Raw genomic sequence first — 23645 nt, forward strand, 5'->3', positions numbered from 1 at the left:
GGGATGTCTACTGTAGTAGACAGTATTTTTAACACACAGATTGCAAGAATGCACGCTTCGACCACAATTTATTTTGTCATTCACACTCCCTCATCTGGAAGATCTGATAACAAAAGTGAAGTACGGAAGGAGGAGGAGACGGAGAATGAAGGCACTGATGTGGACCACCCCTGATTGAAATATATTGCAAACCCTCATTAAAATCCATAGTTTTCCCGTAAAACCTTCATTTTGTTGCATGTTCTATTCCTTTATCTTAGCCAAATTCCAGGAAGTTGCCTCCTCTCTCCGAGATTTGCAGGGCAGTCATTGAAACAAGGTGACTAATTTTTGAGAAGCTGTGGTGCGAGTACGGTGAATAATATTTAAATGTCATTTTATATTAATTTCATGTCATTTTCCCATTAGTTTAAGGGCACTTTAATGATAACTTTAAGTAGATTTTTAGGTCATCAACATCCGCCCTCTAATCATCATTTATTACATTTATGACACTTGTATTAAACAAGTGAAACTTTACGCTATGAAACAAAGGAAATTTTAATATTTGAGGAGAAAAATTCGCTCCGCTGCTGGGGGTCGAACCCGGGTCCTTGGTTCTACGTACCTAGCGCTCTGACCACTGAGCTACGCCGAATTCAATCCACAGCACCGGATCGAATTCTCCTCCTACAGTGTTTCCCTTTTGTGGCCTGACTCCAAGTTGGGCATATACGTTGACATTTCAAGTCAACTGCCATTATACAGGGACAGCATTTTATTTTTACTAACATTTTTAATATTAATCTGGCTATACCTTTCTATTAACGATTGAAACAGGAAACACCGTTTGCTACCCCTTCCACGACTGGAGTTCGATGATACTGGCGTAAAATACAAATCACTTTATTAGGTATAGGAGAGAAGAAAAGTAGTTCATCCATTTATGTAAACTACGAAATATCGCGATTTTGAGTTTGATAATTTTCATTAGGTTTTTGTTTAATCAAAATACAGTACTGTATTAACACTTAGTGTTTTTACTCACGAATTGAGCTATCCATTCGGACGTATTAATTATGCAAAGTATATTGTACAGCACATTAGCATACAATATAGAAAATGAAGTTAAATTGAAAAATAATCATAATATGGATATTTAAACACATTTTTGAAAATGGTGGCCGTTCATTTCGATACAGGCTTCAGTTTTTTTGTGCATATTATCACACTATAGACTATTGTACCTAATTCCAATTGCCAGTTTCGTCCTTCGTACGAGTAACTCATGTTGAAATAATTCTGTAGGCCTACCTACTCTATAAAAGAGTACCTTACGCACTGTAAATTTAATCTTCACTTCTGCCCGATCCGAAAAGATAAAATTACTCAGAAATGCTATCTACTGTCCGTTCAAGTGGTTTTGTCGCAGGGTCGTAGAAAGGGGGGCGGGATCACATGACAGTTAATTACTTAACGAGGCCCTTTTATTTAAGTTATTTTAAACACTTGTATAATATTACGTAGACGTCCAATTCCTAACAGAAATTAATGTTTTCAGAAAAGAGCTAAGATAGCCCAGCTACTAGACTTTACAGAGGGGGAACAGAAGCAGGTGGGGGAAACCGGGATGCGACGTAGGCAAACGGACGACAGTACCTGTACGAAAATATGATTCAATATTGAAAGCTCTTTCGTCACTGGAAAACGCGAACATATTTCTGGAACGTACTATACTCACTAACTCAGTACCGCTTACGCGCCCTCGACTCTGTGTCGTGAACGGTTGTAAGTTTACTAGTAGAAGGGGTGGAAGTGAATTACATTAAAAAACTCAGGTACAATAAAAATTGAAGTAAAAATAAAATGATGTCCCTGTAGAAGGAGCGCTCTCAGCTGAGTGACTACTGGCCGGGATTCCGCAATAAAGTGTACATTTGTCAATACGAACCAGATAACCAGTGGTCAAAATTTGGTGAATCTAGCTTCAAAAGTATGGTAGTTATTGATTTCAATATTGTGAACCCTTAAAAATATGGAACTTGGAAATTTCAGTGTAGTGTCCCCTTAAATCTTATCCACATAGCATCCTCTCTATTTTGGCTCTGTAAAACATACGTTTCAAATCAATTATTACAATATACAAATATGGATTCGTGTAGAGAAATTATTTAAAATTATAAATAAAAATGCAATATATATAATATAGCCGGGGTGGTTATCCGGTGTGGCTTAGTGGATAAAGCATCAGCACGTAGAGCTGAAAACCCGGGTTCAAATCCCGGCGCCGGAGAGAATTTTTCTCCGTTCCATTACTCTTTCATCGTATTCAATATAGTGTTTTCTTATAACTTAAATAGGCGTGAAATTTGATATACTGCTATTTTTGATGGATGCCATACCATATATGGATTAAGCAGAAGATGGTCTTGCTGTCATTTATTCGAAAATGACACACGTGACGTGAGTTATTCATGATCTTTACAGGATATGTGAACAAGTCAAAGTTGTCTTCCCTAATATGGTTAAATTAGTTTCATATGGAAATGAAGTTCATAAAGTCATATACAAGAATTTCTCTCTTCAAGTGCAGAAATCCTGACTCGTCCTTGTCACCAAGGGAATATAGCTCAGACTGCAGCGGCTAATGGCACAGCTCAGGCGGTAGGCGTGTTTGCGTGCTGATCTGGATTTGTGCTGGAGCGTGGGTTCAATGCTCGTCTGGGCAGATTATCTGAATGAATTTTGTTTTTTTCCGATTTTCTCCCATCTATCAGGCGAATATTATGTAATGTCTTGACGAATTCTTGGCCTCATCTTGCCAAGTATCATCTCACTATCACCAATTCCATCGATGCTGAATAACTTAATTGATATAGCATCGTTGAATAACCAACTAAAAACTTGATTTAGTGGACTAGAGTATACTGTAGAAAACATTTTAACCAGTAGCGGCCCGCGGTTACAAAGGTTGGCAGTTCTGCATGAAAAATAGTGTATTTAGCAAACGCATGCTGTTTATTTCATCTAAATCGGATAACGCGTGTAATTACCGCCCCTTTTCGAAGTTGACTGTGCACCCGAAATTGTACTCCAACCATCCGTGCACTACACCTCTCCCGCCTGACACAACTAGTCACCTAGTGGAGATGTGCCCAACATGTTGATACCTGAATGAACAACCATCAGAAACTTTCCATCTTCGAACGCTTTTAACTCCTACCGAATTTCGTTACGCCAACTTTTTTCTAGCCTACACCCGTAACGGCTGACGGAATTATAAAACGGAGACCTGGGAGTTCCTACAGATTTGCAATAAAGTATCGTAACTTTACCGGTTTGTGAACATGTTTGTCGCATTATTAAATTGAATTATTTGGCATAACAGCGCAAGAAATGAGCTGTGGGACACAATACAAATTCTCCGTGTTTCCCACTCATTACGTTAGCCCCGTCATTAACCAGCAAAATTAATTCATGTTGTTCAATTATGACTGAATTATGACCGTTAAGCCTATATTCCATTAAGATAGTTTGCACCAAACTTTCAGCGTCATGTTTTGGTGACAGTGAAGAGAAATGTCCAATAATTGTATTGTTATCCAGCAATTAATTTTGAATTGTTTTCGTAGTTCCTTTGAATTGTGACAGCCCTATAAATGATCTTTGAAAGTTTAATCTAAACGTGGAATAAAATCAGTCAGACTTCGAAATATTCTGATTCGGCAAGTTCTTGCATCGCTAATTCAAATGCGGCACAGAATTTCACACAGTTAATTATTTTAGATAGACCATATCTATTTTTAGAAACAGTTTCATCTTGTTTCTGAATGTTAATCCAATACGCAGAATCAAGCTGTGTTAAAATATTTTAAGAACTCTAGCAGTGACATATCTGTTTGACTTGAAATGAGTTTTCGAATTTTCGTGCTTTTCTAGTTTTTTAAGTCAAATTAACTAAATCCTTCACTCCGGTCTTTGTCCATGTATTTTCTCCTCTAAACAGAATACATGGGCGGGGGAGAAAGCGTTTTCATGAGCGCAGCAAAAAACCAATCGTTTCCATTACACATTTCGGCATTAAAATGACTAGTAGGCTACATGATTTCCTCGACTCTTTACAGAAATTTCAATATTAAAATATGGTGTAGGATGTTCTAATTTCTTAAGTTCACGTGCAATTTCTCTTTTAATTTCGAAAAGGATTGGTCGAATAGGTTTTCATTTTAATATAAAATGTTACCTTAAACACACTGACTAATCACATCACATCACATCACATCACATCACATCACATCACATCACATCACATCACATCACATCGCATCACATCACATCACATCGCATCGCATCGCGCATCACATCGCATCGCACATCGCATCGCATCACATCGCACATCGCATCGCATCACATCACATCGCACATCACATCGCATCACATCGCACATCACATCACATCGCACATCACATCTCACATCACATCGCATCGCATCACGCATCACATCACATCACATCGCACATCACATGGCATCACATTACATCGCACATCACATGGCATCACATCACATCGCACATCACATGGCATCACATCACATCGCACATCACATGGCATCACATCACATCGCACATCACATGGCATCACATCACATCGCACATCACATGGCATCACATCACATCGCACATCACATGGCATCACATCACATCGCACATCACATGGCATCACATCACATCGCACATCACATGGCATCACATCACATCGCACATCACATGGCATCACATCACATCGCACATCACATGGCATCACATCACATCGCACATCACATGGCATAACATCACATCGCACATCACATCGCACATCACATGGCATCACATCACATCGCACATCACATCACATCGCACATCACATCAACACACTGGAATGTAATGACATACAGTAGTCCAGAAGCCTAATGTGTTCTAATACAGGTCATTAAGAGATGAGGGTGTTGGCGGTTCTTTTGTATAGGCTATTCGGAGAGAGTTGCTTCGGTTGCAGCTCTAATGCAGTCTTATGGGACGGTGAAGAAAACCAGTTTTCTGCTGCTACTACCCTGCATTGAGCTCAAGGAGCTGCCGATCACAGATCCGAAAAGTACACTACAGCTAATATTCTCGAGCAGTTCAAGGCAGAGACTCTTGAATTTCTCAGATCTTACCCCCAACCTGTGTGGGATAAATTCTTCTTTAAATACATTAACCCGACTGATGTAATGAAGACGCTGCGACGCATGAAATCTAAAGCCCAAGGTAAGGACAATATAAATATCACTCTCCTGTATAAAATAATAGATGTGATCCTGCCGACCGTCACCCATATATTCAATGCATCTATTATGACTGGGTCCTACCCCTCACTCTGGAAAATGGCATTAGTGAAACCTTTACCTAAATCTAACACACCTTCTACAGTAAACCAATACAGACCGATATCAATTCTTCCCACTCTTTCAAAAGCATTAGAACATATTGTACACGGACAACTTACGAACTATCTCGACGAACACAAACTCCTCGATGACTATCAATCGGGTTTTAGGCATGGACACAGCACTACTACAGCCCTACTTAAAGTGACTGAGGACATACGTGAAGCTATGGATAGGGGTGAAGTAACGGCACTAACTCTTCTCGATTTCAGCAATGCCTTTGGTTCTGTTGATATCGACTTGCTTCTTGCAAATATGAAGGCTTTGCACCTGTCAGACAATACCTTGAGCTGGATGGACTCCTACCTACGGGACCGCCAACAGTGTGTTTCACTTGATAATCAATTCTCCCAATGGCGATGCACAAAGGCGGGAGTGCCGCAGGGCTCCGTATTAGGACCACTACTTTTCTCTATCTTCATTAATGACGTATCAAAGAACTTACAGTATTACCGATATCACCTCTATGCCGACGACCTACAACTTTACATACATTCCAGACCCAATACGATCAATGAATCAATTGACAAGTTGAATTGTAACCTAGCCACTGTCTCCACTTGGGCGGCCAATTTCGGACTCGCACTTAATCCAAGTAAGACTCAAGCCATAATTATTGGACATAAGCGTTTAGTTAACTCCCTTAATAACAGTAATCTTTCACTTGTTACCCTTAACAACACGCTAATCCCTTATTCATCTGTCGTAAAAAATCTTGGCTTCTTTTTTGATAATAATCTAAGTTGGAATTTTCAAGTTAAAGAAACGATAAAAAAATCTGTTCCTCCATTCACTGTTTGAGTCGCTTGCCCCAGAAACTAAAACTTACCCTAGTACAAACCCTAGTAATGCCGCACTTCGAATATTGTGACGTTTTGTTAAGTGACCCAAGTTCTGAACTGTCAGTCAAGTTACAGCGAGCTCAGAATATGTGCGTCAGATACGTGTGCAACATCCGACGATATGATCACATATCACCGTCCTTCGCAAGTCTCTCGTGGATCCGACTTAAAGAACGCAGAACTTTACACTCTTTGTCTTTACTCTTTCGAATTCTGCACACCTTAACACCAAATTACCTTTCGTCTCGTTTCTCTTATCTATACTCTAACCACGACATAAATACCAGATCACTTATCTGTGGCACGCTAAGTATACCTCTTCATAGAACATCTTGTTATTCATCATGTTTTACAATATCCACCTCGCGTCAATGGAATTTCTTGTCACAAAGTATTAGGGGCTGCAAGACAACAAACACCTTTAAGAACAGCTTAAAAGATAACCTTATTAGCATTTCACTCCAATCATACTGATTTAAGCTATCACTGACTACATTGTTACTTTTTTCTTTAGACATCATCCTGATTGTGCTGTATTTTCAAAATTGTCTCATAATAATCTCTTTCTATTATCTAATATCATTTGAAATATAGCCTATTACATTCTATGTATTTTAGTTTAATTCTGCTACACAGTTTATTTCAGTGTTTAATTAATAGTTCATAGTATTTTGTTGTTTAATTCGTAAATAACTCTTGTATACATGTAACTCTCATCTAAATCAAATTGTTGAATTCTTTGTAAGTTCATGCATATGTATATACACTTTTTGCTGGTTGAGTGGAAGAGAAGGCCTTACGGCCTTAACTCTGCCAGCTAAAATAAATCATTATTATTATATTATTATATTATTATTATTGTTATTATTATTATTATTATTATTATTATTATTATTATTATTATTATTAAGGCTCCTACAGACAGTAAAATCTGGAATCAAAGGAGAATGAATTGTAAAAATAAATGAAACAATGAACTAGATTTCATAAAAGCACGTTTTACATTTTTAATTTTACAGGCCCATTTAAATGGCGGTTCTGCAGCTCTGCAGTTCTTATTGTAGAGCCGCCCCTGATTTTTATATAGCTACTTATTTGTATTTTGAAGGAAACGAATAAAGTCGTTGCTGCATGAAATTTTGACAGAATTAAGTTAAAAATGGCAGAGGGTATACAGGGTGTTAAGAAAAAAGTTATCCAATATTTTAGGAGACGCTAGTATGCATCAAAACAAGGAAAAAAGTCTAATAAATATGGGTCCTACAACACATACTTCCTGATATCTGAACACTTGTTCATAGGAGGTGCTCAATGTGACGTCCATTCATGACAATGCATTCCTCTGCCCTTCGGCGTAAGGAATCACGCACTATTTGAAATTGACCTGGTTGTGCTTGATAACCAAAACTCTAGGGGATTTAGATTTGGGGAACTAGAAGGCCAAGGTGTGGGGTCTCCCCAATCAATCCAACGGTCCTGAAATGTCAGTGTCAAATGTTCACGCTAATTGCGGAAAAAATGTGCTGGTGTGCCATCATGCATGAACCACATCTATAGTCTGCTGACATGGCACATACATACTCCAGTAAGGAAACAATACATTAATTAGAAAATCCTGATAGCGATCCCCAGTTAATCTCTGTAGTAGCACGTATAGCCCTTAATCTATCGCCAAGAACGCCTGCCCATACGTTGATTGAGAATAGGTGCTGATGCCTTGTTTCTTCAACTGTATGGGGATTTTCATCAGCCCACACGCTGATTACGAAAATTCACAACACCATCTCTGCTGAACCCCGCTCATATCCGCAACCAAACTTTTGTTTTCAGTATTCCTTGCGTCGTATCAGTATTCCATGCCAGGGGTGTCAACTACGGTATGATTATCTGGTAGTCTGCTATATTGTAGGGCAGCAAAATGAATTCCATAAATGGACGTCCCATTGAGGCACCTCCTATGAACAAGTATTCAGATCTCAGAAGGTATGTGTTGTAGGACCCATGTTTATTATACATTTTTTTTCTTGTTTTGATGCATACTATCACCTCCTAAAATATTGGATAATTTTTTAACACCCTGTATTTAAATATAATTTTTCTGTCTCAGCCAATAAAAATCTAGACGGTGAAAGAAATTTATGAAGTAGAAACAAACCTCGACATGATTACAGGTCCGAGAGTATATGTACTTAAAAGAAGACTTAGTAATGAAGCATTAAAAAAAATTTTGTTACTTCAAAATGCAAAATTTGAGATGTAGCCTACTTGAAGAGCAATACAATGAATATATAAATGTGAGACATACTTTACTTGAAGTAAGTCTAAGTACGATTGACATCATGCGATGTGAAATGGTTATTTTCCCGGTACTTTTCTGTGACAATCACCAAAGATTTGTGATGAATAGGCCTGTGACATTGGAGCATGTTTACAGTGAAATGTAGCCAATTCACTACAGGATATACACGGAGTTCGCAAGTGTATGTGTGTACGGAGACGACACAACCGTCGCGGTACAGTTCATTCAAGTATAACGCAAACTGTCGTGAACTGTAGTGCGCTCCGCAGTATGGCTCAGAAAGAAAGAAACACGTCTTGGAAACTAGAATATTTAGTTTCACAGTATGGTGCAGATGTGTTTTGCATTTTAAATAACTTTGCAATGTCAGTATTACGTCTGCTAAACGCAAGGAATATAATGTTCAAAGGCACGTAAGTACAATGCAACATAAACGGCTGGAACAAGGAAATGTGCAGAAGGACACTATGTCACATTCAACATTTCATGAAGACACGTGTAAGGCATTTATATCTGCCGATATACCATTTAACTAACTCGCAAATACGGCGTTCCGCGAGTTTTTACAGAAATAGTAGACACTCATTCGCTTTCGAAACTTTGAGAATTCATCCTGTTGTTCACTGTAATTACAAACTAAACACGCAATAGACAATTCATCTAAGCCCACGTGTTGAATAGAATTTTCTAATTTTGAAATGAAGTTAAATAAAGGTAAAAAGTAATTCAGAAGGATGTATGTATTATCAGTGGCGGCTGATTGACTGAGGCAAGTGAGGCCGGGCCTCAGTCACTTGGCTTAACTGAAATAAAATTTTGTGTTTTTATATAATGTATTAGTTATTTGAATGAAGCATATATCGCTGTAGAAGCATTTGAAAACTTTGATGTATATAGACCTGTTTTGCAGTAAAATTTGTTCCTGAGGCCGAGATCGCTCGTGCCGGGTCTGGCTTGTGATGTATGTAGACCTGTTTTGCAGTAAAATTTGTTCCTGAGGCCAGAATCGTTCGTGCCGGGTTTGGCTTAATGCATTTCATGTCCTTTCGCGGGCTTTGAGTTTACGCTTAAAACGTTGTAGCTGAGGCACAATTCGGCTGGCCTGGTCAGGTTTCACTCCTCCCATCCATGGGCCGGCCTCAAGGGTAGAGTGGGGTGGGAATAGCAGTGGTGACTTGTCTTCCTAACTAGGCCATAAATAACAAAATTCCAGCTCTTTGGCAGGCAGGAACCCACTCGAGATTCTCTCCCCTTATGTCTCAGTTTATGACATAAGCGAGGGTGTTCTATTATTGTACTTCGTAGTACAGTAGTGAATCTGGGCCAATGTTGTTATGTATTTCGGGAAAATATAAACAGAAACAAATGAGAGAAATAATGCTGGTGCAGTTAATTCATTGTTAGAGTGTCCTTTTTCGAGAAGAAATAATACTAAAAGAAAGGAAGTACTAAATAAAGAGAGAGACTACCGAGATACCTACGACATCGCTGATAATTTTTCTGACACATAATCTTAAAACGCGAGTTTCTATTGCATCCTGGTATGGACAACATAAATGGTTATGTGGTAATGTGATGCAAAATAAACTTCTCTTGGCCTTGTTTGTTGCTGTCAAAGAAAAAAAAAATAAAAAGAAAAGAAAGAAAGGGGAATTTCAACACATAATATGGGTTGCTTCATCACACTGAAACAATCACTGAAACTCAGAGCGTAACAGCTTATTTGGTGAGTGAAATTATTATTTTTCATTGATAGTAATAAGAATAGACTAATAATAGTAGTAGTAATAATAATAATAATAATAATAATAATAATAATAATAATAATAATACAGTAATAATGATATTAATAATATAATAACAATACCGGTAATAATTAATATCATAAACAAGCATTTCCTATCGGAGGCACTTAAACTAGTTGCATCTGGCCTCACCGAGGATTTTGATCACCGGCCGCTACTGTGTATTATTCTCTTCTGCAGACTGTACTGTACAAGACGGAGCGGTGCAGCGTACTCTGTGTACCTATGTCCTGGATTGAGTTGGCTTTCTTTCACCGTAAACATGCTCCAATGTCACAGGCCTAGTGATGAACAAATTGATAAAGATGTTTCTGATTTTGAAATGATGCGGCATATACTAATCCGCTTAAACAATTTTCTTTAAGACAGAATTATTTTATATATTATAAAACATTTACAGTGATGTGAAGGAGAAAAAACATGTGTTACTTTGTACAGAGCCAGAAACAAATAATGGACAGTCTCTCGGTAGCAGTACTCCTGTATGTAGGCAACAAGCTCGCAAGACTGTTCACAAGTAGCATACATATAGCCTAGGCATTCTTGTTTACTGCACATGCGCAGTGTGTTATAACTGGGACTTTGAAAATTGAGGTGGCCCAAAGTTTGTTTATGGGTCTGTACTAGTAGGCCTACTAATTACAATTTTTAAAGATTTGTGACATAAAATACACCTTGTTATAATGTATTGTTAGCGCCTAAAATCCGTTCCCTGGTAAAAAGGGTAATATGAGTAATAATAAAAAATGGAATTATACTCAGAGGACTCTGCTCAGGAACTGTCTTGTTCCCGGCAACATCCCACTTGATCTTGACTGGACTTTGGAAACTAAATCTGACATTTCAATAATTTATTTAGCTTTGTCACTATAGAATGATTGACTCACAATCTAGAAGTAATGGAAGGTTTTCTGGGTAGAATCACTGGGCTGCAGAGTTTGTGTGGACTTCAAACTGAGGAAAAACTAGCTCCGTCAAAATGGATGTATTGTGAATAGGCCTATCCGTTGTAGTTTTAATAGGAGCATGCAGTGTCTGAACTTTTCTTGTCTTTTATCTTGTATAAAAGAGAGATGGAAAAAACCTGCTCTTTGTCGAAATTCTTGGAAATGCTAATCCTTTAACAAGCCCTTCTTGCCGGTGTTGTTAAATATGTGGCCTGTGGAGGCGTCAGTTGCGAAATATGAGAAAGCTATCTCGTAATGTGTTATGGGAATTCACAATGTTGAAAAACATACTAACTCAAGATTTATAAAATAAATCGCATCGCGGAAATGCAAAAAAAAAAAAAATAATAATAATAATAATAATAAAATAAAAAATAATATGTGCGCAAACAACATAAGTGGCATTGCGACATGCAAGGTTAAGGCAGGTCTGCAGAACCCGTAAGTAGGGGAAATATGACGTCAGCCTCACTCCACTTCTATTGGGGATGATCGACCTACGTAGAGTTGTTTACATTCTCTGCCCGTGCAATGGTCCATCAGTGGCGTCATGTAATTTTCAAAAAGGATTTTAATAAATTCATTGTATTTATAATGCGTTATCTCGTTTCAAGGTTTACAATTATGCTAGGTTTCCTGTCGGTAGCTTCTTTGAGATTTCTTTGCACCTAACCTGTTTTAGATTTTCGAAAACTTTCCTCCTATCATCACCTACGGAAACATAAATTTATAGCATTTAAGTAATGAATCTTGAAAGTCACTATTAATTTCAATTCAAAATCAACACAACGAGTGACGTCCTTAATTTAACAATAGGCCTATATAAATAAATAACCAATATACAGTTCGTAATAATGAAGTTACCCGAAAGTTTGTGCATTCCATAATTCTTAATATGGCTTTGTTGAAATGTGGTTTAATATTGAAATGACATGTAGAAATAAATTGGATGGAACACAGTAAACAAGCATTTCTTTCGTCTTCAACAACAAAATAATCATATTCTCATATCCTTTGGAAGTAGTATTTCTTCACAAGTTTAGATTTTACCATGTTCTAGTTCTCTTTAAACTGCAGTACACGTATTGTGTATTTATTTACTTACTTATTTACTTACTTATTTACTTACTTATTTATTTACTTACTTACTTATTTACTTAATTACTTACTTATTTATTTACTTATTTATTTATTTATTTATTTATTTATTTATTTATTTATTTATTTATTTATTTATTTATTTATTTATTTATTTATTTATTTATTTATTTATTTATTTATTTATTTATTTATTTATTTACTTATTTGGCTGGAGTGCGTTACAATGTTGAATGACAGCATTGACATCCGGTCATATAGCTATCACTCACTTATCAACGTACAATTTATTTATCGTCCTATTACTAGTAAAACCAGTTAAGACCAGTAATGCAAGTTTTGTAACAATAGGAATTAAAACTTTATTAATTCACGAAAAATCATAATAAATTCTTCAAATACAGTAATTGGTTTGTTGCCTGCATGCAACATTTCGGACTTATTTCATTTTAGTATAATAGAGCACGGAAATAAAAGTCGGGGACTGTATTTAACTTGTTTTACACAAAAAGTGGACTTAATCGGCTTTACTACTGCTAGGGCGATATATACATAGGTAGAGCTTCTTACGTGATATGCATACATACATTTTAAAGTGTATTTTATATGTCTTTTAACTTATTTATTTCCCTCATTCATTTTTCTCTTACTTTCTAAAGGTATGTTCCTAAGGATTTTATTATCTGTTTATTTTTAATTCTTGATAGCATATTGTATACCTGCCGCCGCAAGAATGAATGTTGATGCAGCCGAGCGTAACTAGAACGCCATGACCACACTGGTAGAAAAGGTGGGTGGGGTAAGAAGGGGTAGTAAAGTAGTCGCTCTGAGGAGCTACATTTCTGCAGGTCTGGGTTAGGGTATTCCATTTACATACGCCATGAAGACGCATGGAGATATGGAATTATAGCTCCATGCTTTCAGATCTCTGCACTAGAATAAGGTGGTGTAGTCGGCCCCATTCTGAGACTGTAAGTTATTTTATCCCTCGGGAAGACCCAGTACTGTGTGAGATTAGGCTTTTTTGAAGTTTAGAGAAAAAGAGAAATGGCGATATAGCCTGGGCTTGAATCCGGGACTTCTGCGTCCATAGAAAATTGCTTTACCATCTGAGCTACGGTATTTAAAAATAACTATGTAAGAGTATTGCTTGAAAGTGCTGTAGAAAAAGTAATGGAAGGAATATTTGAGAAAAGCGTGTGTAAATTATATGAAAAATTGAACAGCTTCATTGGGAAACATGGTCTTCGGTTACCATGCTAGCTGTTAAAAACCAGCCCAGGGTTTCTTCACTTGCAGTAATTCTACAACACAGACCTTCCAGAATTTTTTTCATTTCCGGAAGAAGTCCTGCTATGTATTCTATTCTGTTTAAAATCCATTAACTGCGGCCGGTTCTGAACCCTCAAACTTCTATTCCAACGGCTAGTACGGTATCCGCTAGACCACCGCGGACACAAGATATCTTACCGATGTTGTCCATTTCCGATCGACGTGTCTTCGTCGAGCCTTCCTGTAGTGTAAGGCCACGAGTTGTTTGTATGTGTCGTCACGAGAGACATCTTGCTTGTACATGGCCGAAGGACAAGGCCACAACCATCATCGGACTCGCCAGTCTGCATGTCGCAATGCCCCAAGTATCAGTCTGTAAGACTGTTTCTGCTTCTTCGTAACGAGATATGCCGTTTTTGGATAGGCCTACTAGAGGGATCCCATTCGTCCCGTTTTACCCGGGGCAGTCTCGTTTTACCTAGGACAGTCCCGTTTTACAAAATGTCCCACCATCCCAAAAACGTTTCTCGGGACAGAGAGAATGTGTGTTGAATTTTTCAATTTAATGTTGAAAGAGTCCAAACTTCTTGAACAAATATAGGCCTACAGTTTGTGAAAATTAAAAATTCATTTTGAATCTACTTCAGCAGAAAAAAGAATGCATCTTCTTCAGCAGAAAAAATTATTGTGTATCTACTTCAGTAGAACATTCAACATAATATCTGTATGTGAAAAAAAATGCGTAAAATTAGTATGCTGTGATGAAAATAAAATACAAGTAGTTCAGTTGTATATACTTCAGTTTAATCCTTTAATAATTAAAATTTAATTAGTTAATAATGTTGAGATTTTTTTCCTTTTTTTTTTGTGTGTCACGCTTTTCTACAAAATGTCCCATATTTTTAGCGAGGTATTTTTCAAATGTACCAGTTTTCAAATAAAATAAAATGGGAACCCTATACTAGTCGCGCTGATACATACGCGAGTTTGTTATTTTTCTTTTTGTACCCATACTACTGTATTTCTTGTGCACAAGACGTTAGATTTGTTCCTAGAGACTTTCTCTACAGAATATATTGTTTGGGTATTTGAATGCCCGTTTCTGGTCCAAATTAACGCATATCTGTCCATGGGATTATGGGAAATCCCAAAGATCATGTTCGCAAACTTCACATACGCGGTCGGTTTGATGAAGCGCTTTGCTTACGTCAAAACCGCTGGCAGCGGAAGCATCGAATAGGCTATAAAGGGGAGTCGCCCAGTTGCGTACGGCGGTAAAACATTTCGAGGGACCGGTTGTTCTCCTCCCTACGTAGTAGGTCTACTTTTTGCCCGTTCGAGAGTTACAGGCCAATTGCGTACCGGACGAGATCATGTGTACTTTGCAGACATTCTGCTTTGCTGATCGTTACTTGAATCATTATACCCTCAAAACTCGTAATTATTTTTATGCTCGACCATGTAGTAATTATACACCTGGTAGCAGCCCTTTAATGGACCTCATTAAAGTACACTATTCATTAAAGTTCAGGTGTTCCACCAATCAGAAAATACCATTGTAGCAATATGAAAGCGCAAGTATAGATTATTCTCGGATATGCAATCGAAAGACAACTCAGTCGAAAAAAAACAACACACAAATTAACATCAATTCACAGTCATCTTCCAGCCTTTCACAAAGCACATTCCCGCAAATTCATTTCACCAATTGCACAATAAATCACCTATATTTGAAATAAAGTCAGTTCTGTTACTATAATAATTAGCATTAATTCTAAATAATATTCAAATAAATTCAATTTGTCATCTCGTTTTTCAATGTCTAATTCAATTTCAAGGTTATATCAAGATTAATGTTTATTTTACTCTCTAGATTATATCAAGGTCAATGTTCACATTTGTTTCTCGGAAAAAATCAATACTTTCGCGTCTGCGCACATCTCACAATTTACGAGGTACTTCACGAGGTCAGTTTCGCTCCTCAGATAAGAATAACATGAATACTTATGAATAATTTCAAGTTAGAAATATGGTCGAGCATAAAAAGTCGTAGCCACCGGCGTGGCTCAGTCGGTTAAGGCGCTTGCCTGCCGGTCTGAAGTTGCGTTCGGGCGCGCGTTCGATTCCCGCTTGGGCTGATTACCTGGTTGGGTTTTTTCCGAGGTTTTCCCCAATCGTAATGTGAATGCAAGGTAATCTATGGCGAATCCTCGGCCTCATCTCGCCAAATATCATCGCATTATCACCAATCTCATCGACGCTAAATAACCTCGTAGTTGATACAGCGTCGTTAAATAACCAAATAAATTAAAATTAATTAAAAAGTCGTATGAAACTTGCCTATAATGATAATTAAGACGCACGTATGAAAATTATGAAACTCGCTTGCGCTCGTTTCATAAACATACTCGCGTCTTAATTACTACCATTATAGGCTCGTTGCATAATGTACTATACTATAACACTGGTCAACAGCCATTTTGCACCAGACATAAAACTAACAAATTCTTACTAATATCGACCTCCTGAATTCAAAAATAACAATCAAAATGTTCCATTAGTTCGGGTTTTCGAGATGCACAATATAAGTCATTTTATGTATATAGTATTAAAAAATTACCGTATTTCGTGTGTAACTACTTTATTTTACAAATGTGACGACCCATTATGTGAAAACAATATTAGTATAAGTAAGCCACCAAGTTAGAAGCACTTGTAGAAACAGAAATTTTTTATTGCCCTTTTACGAGTTTATTTCGAGGGGGGAAACAGAATCGCGGTATGAATTCGCTTGAGTTTACCTGATTTTACTTGAGATGTGCATTTCTTTCACTGTGAGCTTTAATGACATTACTGTAGTTTATATTTTGCAATAGACCACCTTGTCAAAACGACTTCTAGAAGCGGAAATTGTTTTATTGCTCTTTTCGGTTCCATTTTCAAGGGGGAGAAACAGATTCGCTATATGAAAACGCTTCAGTTTACCAAGAGATTTCCGTGGTGTTAGTATTCTGTGTAAGACGTGTATTTCTTTAAAGTGTGCTTTAATGATAATGTTCAAAGTACGAATGGTTTATATGTGCGTATTTGAAGGTTGTAGCATTCCTTCTTGGAATGCAATTAGGCTACACAAAATGTTGCTGCTTTCTATACGAATGGGGCAGTCGCGCTCGAGATAAGCATTATAAAATAAAACGAAAATCACTAGAGCCAGGGAACAAAAATATTATACATCAACCCCTTGTACCTCAAAGTAAAGTAATTTTACTTCCTTCATTCATTAAGCTAGGATTAATAAAGAATTTTGTTAAAGGGATGAATCATAAAACTGAAGCATTTAAACATATCCAGGAAAAATTTCCTGCTATTAGTGACTCAAAAATAAAAGAGGGAGTTTTCAATGGACCACAAATTAGAGAAATAATGAAGGACAATCACTTCGAATCTTTATTGGAAGGAAAAGGGAAAGCCGCCTGGTTTGCATTCAAAGAGGTTGTATTAAATTTTCTGGGTAACCGTAGAAGTTAGAACTATGAAGAACCAGTGTAAAATTTACTGTTGGCGTATGAAACTATGGGTTGTAACATGTGCCTGAAAATTCACTTCCTTCACTTCCATCTTGATTTTTTCCCCGAGAATTGTGACGATTTCAGTGATGAGCATGGTGAGCGCTTTCATCAAGAAATTTCAACTATGGAAAAAAAGATACCAAGGACAGTGGAGCACCAATATGCTAGCAGACTATTTTATCTCGTGAATTAGGTATGAAAGAAAATACAGAAAAAGAAAGCTTACTGCATGAAGTTATTAATGACTTGAAAAATGCGTTTCTGAGTTTGTTTGCTAGTTGGTGACTTAAGAATGCTTTCTTACCATTTTTAACTTTATTTACTTTCTGGGCTAAAAATTAAGGACCGTCCCATAAATAGAACGCTATGCATAATGGTCAGTGATGCAGTAGTTGAATAAAATAACCCCTTCTTGTAGTTCAAATAGTATTTATGTGTTTATTATGTAACAAATACATATACTGTACATATTAGAATCAGTGGTTCAACTGCCCTTCTCACACAAGCCTACGCATTGTACAACACTATTTTGTGTGGTAAGGGTAGAAAAATTTAGGGTGGAGTCCAATTTGACACTTGCTGCAGATGAACTTTGCTTTCCCCGTACAATTAGCACACTTTCACTGAGTTTCATTTTCAATTGGCCAGTGGTGTTGACCATCAAATCTTATGTCTCCTGATGGAATGGGAACAATTTTTCCATAGTGGGCACTCACCCCATGCCTTTTCAGCACTGTAAAAGCCAGGAGAAGGCAAAAGTTGAAGAGCGGTTCTGAAGAGTTTTGAAGCTTCATGTTTCTGTACAGAAACCAAGCATTCACTACGGCAACATCAAGAAAATAAGCGAAGATGGACCACCAGTCTGTTGTTGCCGCTGTTACTAACATTGGTACTGCCAACGCTGGTGCTGCTGTTTCTGTGCTAGCGCTGGTACTGCTTTTGCTGCTAGTGATGGTGCTGCTATTGCTGCTACTAGCGCTGGTGCTGATGGTGGTGATTGTAAAAAAATCCGTAGCGTTACAGCCCATGAAGTGCCAAGACCGACCAGCCGGCTGCTGGTCTCAAGTCTACATGCCGAAACAGAGGTGGACAATCATCCAACCAGAATGGCGGTATCGTGTGGTTAGCACGATGATTTCCCCCCCCCAGAAACCGGATTTTCGCTATCTATCGTAGCTCCACAAGTGCATGATGATGCTGGGTGGGCACTGGTCCCACACACTGGCCGAAATTTCATGAGAAAATTTCTTCCCCCATGAGGACTCGAACCAGCGCGCATTCCGTAACGCGAGTCCTAGGCAGGATGCCTTAGACCACGATGCCACGACGCGGTATGTTGGTGGTTGTAGTAGTAATAATAGCTAGTTTCCGAAACCGGATTTTCGCTACCTATTGTAGCTCCACAAGTGTATGATGATGCTAGGTGGGCACCGGTCCCATACACTGGCCGAAATTTCATGAGAAAATTTCTTTCCCAATGAGGACTCGAACCAGCGCGCATTCCGTAACGCGAGTCCTAGGCAGGATGCCTTAGACCACGATGCCACGACGCGGTATGTTGGTGGTTGTAGTAGTAATAATAGCTAGTTTCCGAAACCGGATTTTCGCTACCTATTGTAGCTCCACAAGTGTATGATGATGCTAGGTGGGCACCGGTCCCATACACTGGCCGAAATTTCATGAGAAAATTTCTTTCCCAATGAGGACTCGAACCAGCGCGCATTCCGTAACGCGAGTCCTAGGCAGGATGCCTTAGACCACGATGTCACGGCGCGGTACGTTGGTGGTTGTAGTAGTAATAATAATAATAATAATAGTACTTGTAGTTGTAGTAGTACCCTACGATGGCCTTCTAGCCTGGAATTATCTTCCCTGCCTTTGAAATTTTCATATAGCCTATTAGCTTCCTTCTTTTCGGACGGCAATAACTTGTGCGAGAAACCTCAGCTTCATTTTTGTCTAATGTACTTTCAAAATTATTCGTTGCAGCTTTTATGTTAGAAGACTCTGGCATACTTTCATCAACATTGTCATCTTAATTATCATCATTACATATATATACTGTATATATATATATATATATATACATATATATTTTTTTTTTTTTGTAATTCCGCTTTCCTACTAAGTAGCATTTTACTGCCAAGATTATTCAAATTAGCCTCATGCTCGTCGTCAGATTTAACACTGTCTTTTTCTGTATCATGGGAAACTTCTGGAGGGGTCACATATATTAGACTCTCATTATTATTATTTTGATTTTTCATTAACCCCAGAATTTCACTTACGGTTAGACTGGAAATAAAACAATGTAATGGAAACCATATGCATATTATAAAGAATACTACAGGAGTGCACACGGCATGGCGTCCTATTTTTAGGACGGCACTTTATTTCACCTTGTATCTAGCAACATATAAGAAAATTTTATTGTTGTTATATACCACATGAAAACTGAAGTATTCAACTCATAATGTGAAAATAAAAATCAGATTTCTGTATCACCATTACAGAGTAACTAAGAATGAACTTACCAGCTGTGCGTCACAAAATACTGTTATCCTGCCATCTTGTCAAAAATTAGCTGGTATGAACAAATGTTCGCGCGGAATTCAAACACTGCAACACCATAATAAAATGTAATAATTTATCTTTTAAACAATGCCCCCAACTGTACTAAACAAGAAGTAGTTCCATAGAAATCAGTATTTTACACACGTCCTATTTTTAAGACGCTATGCAGTAATGGGTTTCTTCCGAACAGTGAATATTTAACCTTATTGTCATTATACAGGGACATCATTTTATTTTTACTTCAATTTTTATTGTACCTGAGTTTTTGAATGTACTTCACTCCCACCCCTCCTACTAATGAAGTTCAACCGTCCTCCACACAGATCCAAGACCGCATATACAGTCATAGAAACCTTACGGTCATAGTAAACAGTTCGTTCCAAAAATATGTTCACTTTTTCTAGTGACGAAAGAGCTTTCAATATTGAATCATTTTCGCACAGGTACTGTCGTCCATTTGCCTACGTCGTATCCCGGTTTCCCCCACCAGCTTTTATTCGCCAGCTAGTGGCTGGGCTGTCTTAGCTCTTTTCTGAGAACATTAATTTCTGTTAGGAATTGGACGTCTACGTAATATTATACAACTGTTTAAAATAACTTAAATAAAAGGGCCTCGTTAAGTAATTAACTGTCGCGTGATTTCCTCCTTTTCTACGACCCTACGACATAACCACTTGGACGAACAGTCGATAGTATGTCAGAGTAATTTTATCTTTTCGGATCGGGCAGAGGTGAAGATTGAATTTACAGTACGTAAGGTACTCTTTTATAGAGTAGGTACAGAATTATTTCAACATGAGTTACTAGTACGAAGAACGAAACTGGTAATTGGAATTAGGTACAGTAGTCTATAGTGCGATAATATGCACAAAAGAACTGAAGCTTGTATCGAAATGAACGGCCACCATTTTTAAAAAAATGTGTTTAAATATCCATATTATGATTATTTTTCAATTTAACTTCATTCTCTATCCTGTACGCTAATGCGCTGCAGACAGTATAATATGCACTGCATAATGAATACGTCCACATGGACAGCTCAGTTCGTGAGTAAAAACACTCATTGTTAATACAGTACTGTATTTTGATTAAACAAAAACCTACTGAAAATGATCAAACTCAAAAGCGCAATATTTCCTAGTTTGCGTAATTGGATGAACTACTTTTCTTCCCTCCTATACCTAGTAAAGTGATTTGTTTATATATTACGCCAGTATCATCAAATTCCAGTCGTGGAAGGGAGTAGCAAACGGCGTTGATCCAGAGGTATAGGCAAGTTAATGTTAAAAATGATAGTAAAAATAAAATGATGTCCCTGTATAAAGCAGTATTTTGAATAGAGATATAAATTCGAAAATTTCTCAAAAACCGTAACCAACAACTGTCATCGTGTCATATTCGTATTCAGGAGGCTCAAATTATATAAATAACGTGTCTCACATGCCCAGCGTCTCATTCTTTTTTTTTTTTTTTTTTGGGAAGGGGGAACTGTAAGTTACAGGTTTCTTTCCTAAATGTGTCATAAAATATACAGTCTGTACATGATGTTTCATTTTGAAAACTATGCTGTTTTACCGGAAGAGTTTCTGCTGTTTGATTAATAATTGTCCTGTATGCACTCCTTCGTTGCAGATCGAGTTGAGTGGGCAGTGTGACACCTTTCGACATGGACTGGTTCTGCGCAACTGCATTCAATGAAACAAGAGTTACGAAATACTCGTGGTCATCTGAGAAGGACAGATGTAACGTGGACGTTGTTAACATCACAGTGGCAGTCTGCAGTGTCTTCGTGGCCCTGCTTGCCAACGTCTTCCTTCGAGAAAATGGTTGGAGGTACGTTCCAGCCATTTAGACACAGTATTCTCTCTTTCTGAAGTTTCAATCTTAGTATCACAACCTTTTCTTTTCTTTTTTTTTTATTTTATGGTAGACTTGAAAGCAAATGTTGCTTTTATTAAAAACTTAACCAGTTATGTTACCAGTTTACCTTCATTGCGAGAGGTACGTCCAGAAAGTAAGTTTCCCTCACAGCTCATAGATAGCAGGCCATGCATTGTGAGAGGCTAGTGCGTGTGCGTGACAGAGTAATAAATATATAATAGGATGCGTAACTTACCGAGTTTCCCTCTCACACGCTAGAGGGCGCTAATGTAGAAATTTATCTTGCTGCCATCTCTTATCTTTAGGCGAACTTATTACATCTAGCAGCACACAAAGTGGCGAAAATAAAAACTAATTACTCCATACATCCAGCAGTACACCTGGTGGTAAAAAAGTTAAACTATGCAGAAAGTATTCCCTCCTCCCCCCCCCCCAGCCATTCTCAAACCAACCCAATTTAAAATAAAACATTTACATTTTTATTCCTTACATCATCTTCCACTGAAAATTCTTATTGGAGCCTACAGGAAGATAAAAGAGACGATCTATTTTACACTACTCAATTAAAATATTATAACCAAACAGAGACAGAAAAAAAAAAGGTTAGATAATTGGGATTGTATTCTTTGGGCATTTAGTATACAACGCAATGAAAAAGTCTGCAAAAACTACACAGATAGTTGAATTTATTATAGGCTATTACCAGGGCCGCCGACAGAATTTATGGGCCCCTATGCAATACTGTATTCTGACCCCCATTGAAAAAAGTAACAATTACAAGTTACCAGTTATTCTAACCATAATAATTATTTGCAAAATAAATAAAAGATAGCACCATACACAGATACGAACTTAAAAATATACACTTTTATTACGTTGAAAAGTTTTAGCAAAACTTCACATTAGCGCAATAGGCTCTATATTATATTCATAAAGCATTATTCTTAAACACCTGTATTTTCTAACTTTTAGTCCAACATCAACATCCTTGACTTAATTGATGCAAAATCATCAATGTCACCAAAATTTAAAGACCTAGCAAGATCGCTCTCCAGACTAAGGAGCCAAAGTTACTCAATCGTTCTTGACACATTGTTTATCTGAATAAATTTTTTATTTCCTTCATTTTGCTGAAGGATCATTCAGCATCAGAAACTGTCACAGGAATTGTATCGAATATTCTAATGGTTATACAAATATTTGGAAATAAAGTATCCAGCTTTAATTCCCTCAGACTATTCAGGAGATTCATAGGTTTCAGTGAGGTTGGTCCTAAATTAGAGGCATGAATTGATTTTAAATATTTCGGCTCATCACTGACCTCTTTGTTAATATCTTCATAATATTTTTCACGCAGTCTAGTACCCATATTAATATCTTCCAATTCTTTCTGTCTCTCCTTGATCTTCTCAGCTCTCGACTTATGTCTGTACTTGTCCATTGTGCAGTTAAACAATAACCAGTAACACTAATGAACAGAATTTACTAAACAAACTACAACGAAAAGACGAAAGTTTCGACACGAAAATACAATGTACTGAAAAAGAATCTTATCCTGCGACGCGGTTTAAGAGAGTTCACTTATTGTGATGGGCCAGCGGGGGTTTGGTAGTTAAAAAGGGCAAGCCACTAAATAATCGAACGTGTTCAGTAAAAGCGACGGGAACATAGATCAGGCAAATGCCGGGGCCCCCAATTGTCGTGTTGGTGAACGTTAATGCGGGAAACTGATATTCTATTAATGTAATCTTCATCTTACGATGTTTGGGCGACGTATATACGTCCGTTGATGTGACATATTGATGAATTAAATACTATTATAGTCACAATCGTGCCATGGTATGAAAGAAAAATTTCACAATCTCCAGCGGGAATCGAACCTGCGACTTCCTGTTCTCCGGTGTTCCGAGTCTTT

At 37.5% G+C, this 23645-nt stretch overlaps 1 protein-coding gene across 5 annotated transcripts in view; it reads left to right on the forward strand.

Annotated features, from left to right (window-relative positions):
* Positions 1-23645, forward strand: part of Sur (Sulfonylurea receptor) — a 177600-nt gene that overhangs the window by 18682 nt on the left and 135273 nt on the right. For all 5 annotated transcript variants that reach the window (XM_069834961.1, XM_069834953.1, XM_069834968.1 and 2 more), the window contains exon 2: positions 21482-21682. In XM_069834961.1, the coding sequence (XP_069691062.1) occupies positions 21516-21682 (167 nt within the window). In that variant the 5' untranslated portion in view covers positions 21482-21515. The remainder of the gene's footprint in view (positions 1-21481; positions 21683-23645) is intronic.

This window comes from Periplaneta americana, chromosome 1 (genome assembly GCF_040183065.1).
Source record: "Periplaneta americana isolate PAMFEO1 chromosome 1, P.americana_PAMFEO1_priV1, whole genome shotgun sequence".
NCBI classification, from domain to species: Eukaryota; Metazoa; Arthropoda; class Insecta; order Blattodea; family Blattidae; genus Periplaneta; species Periplaneta americana.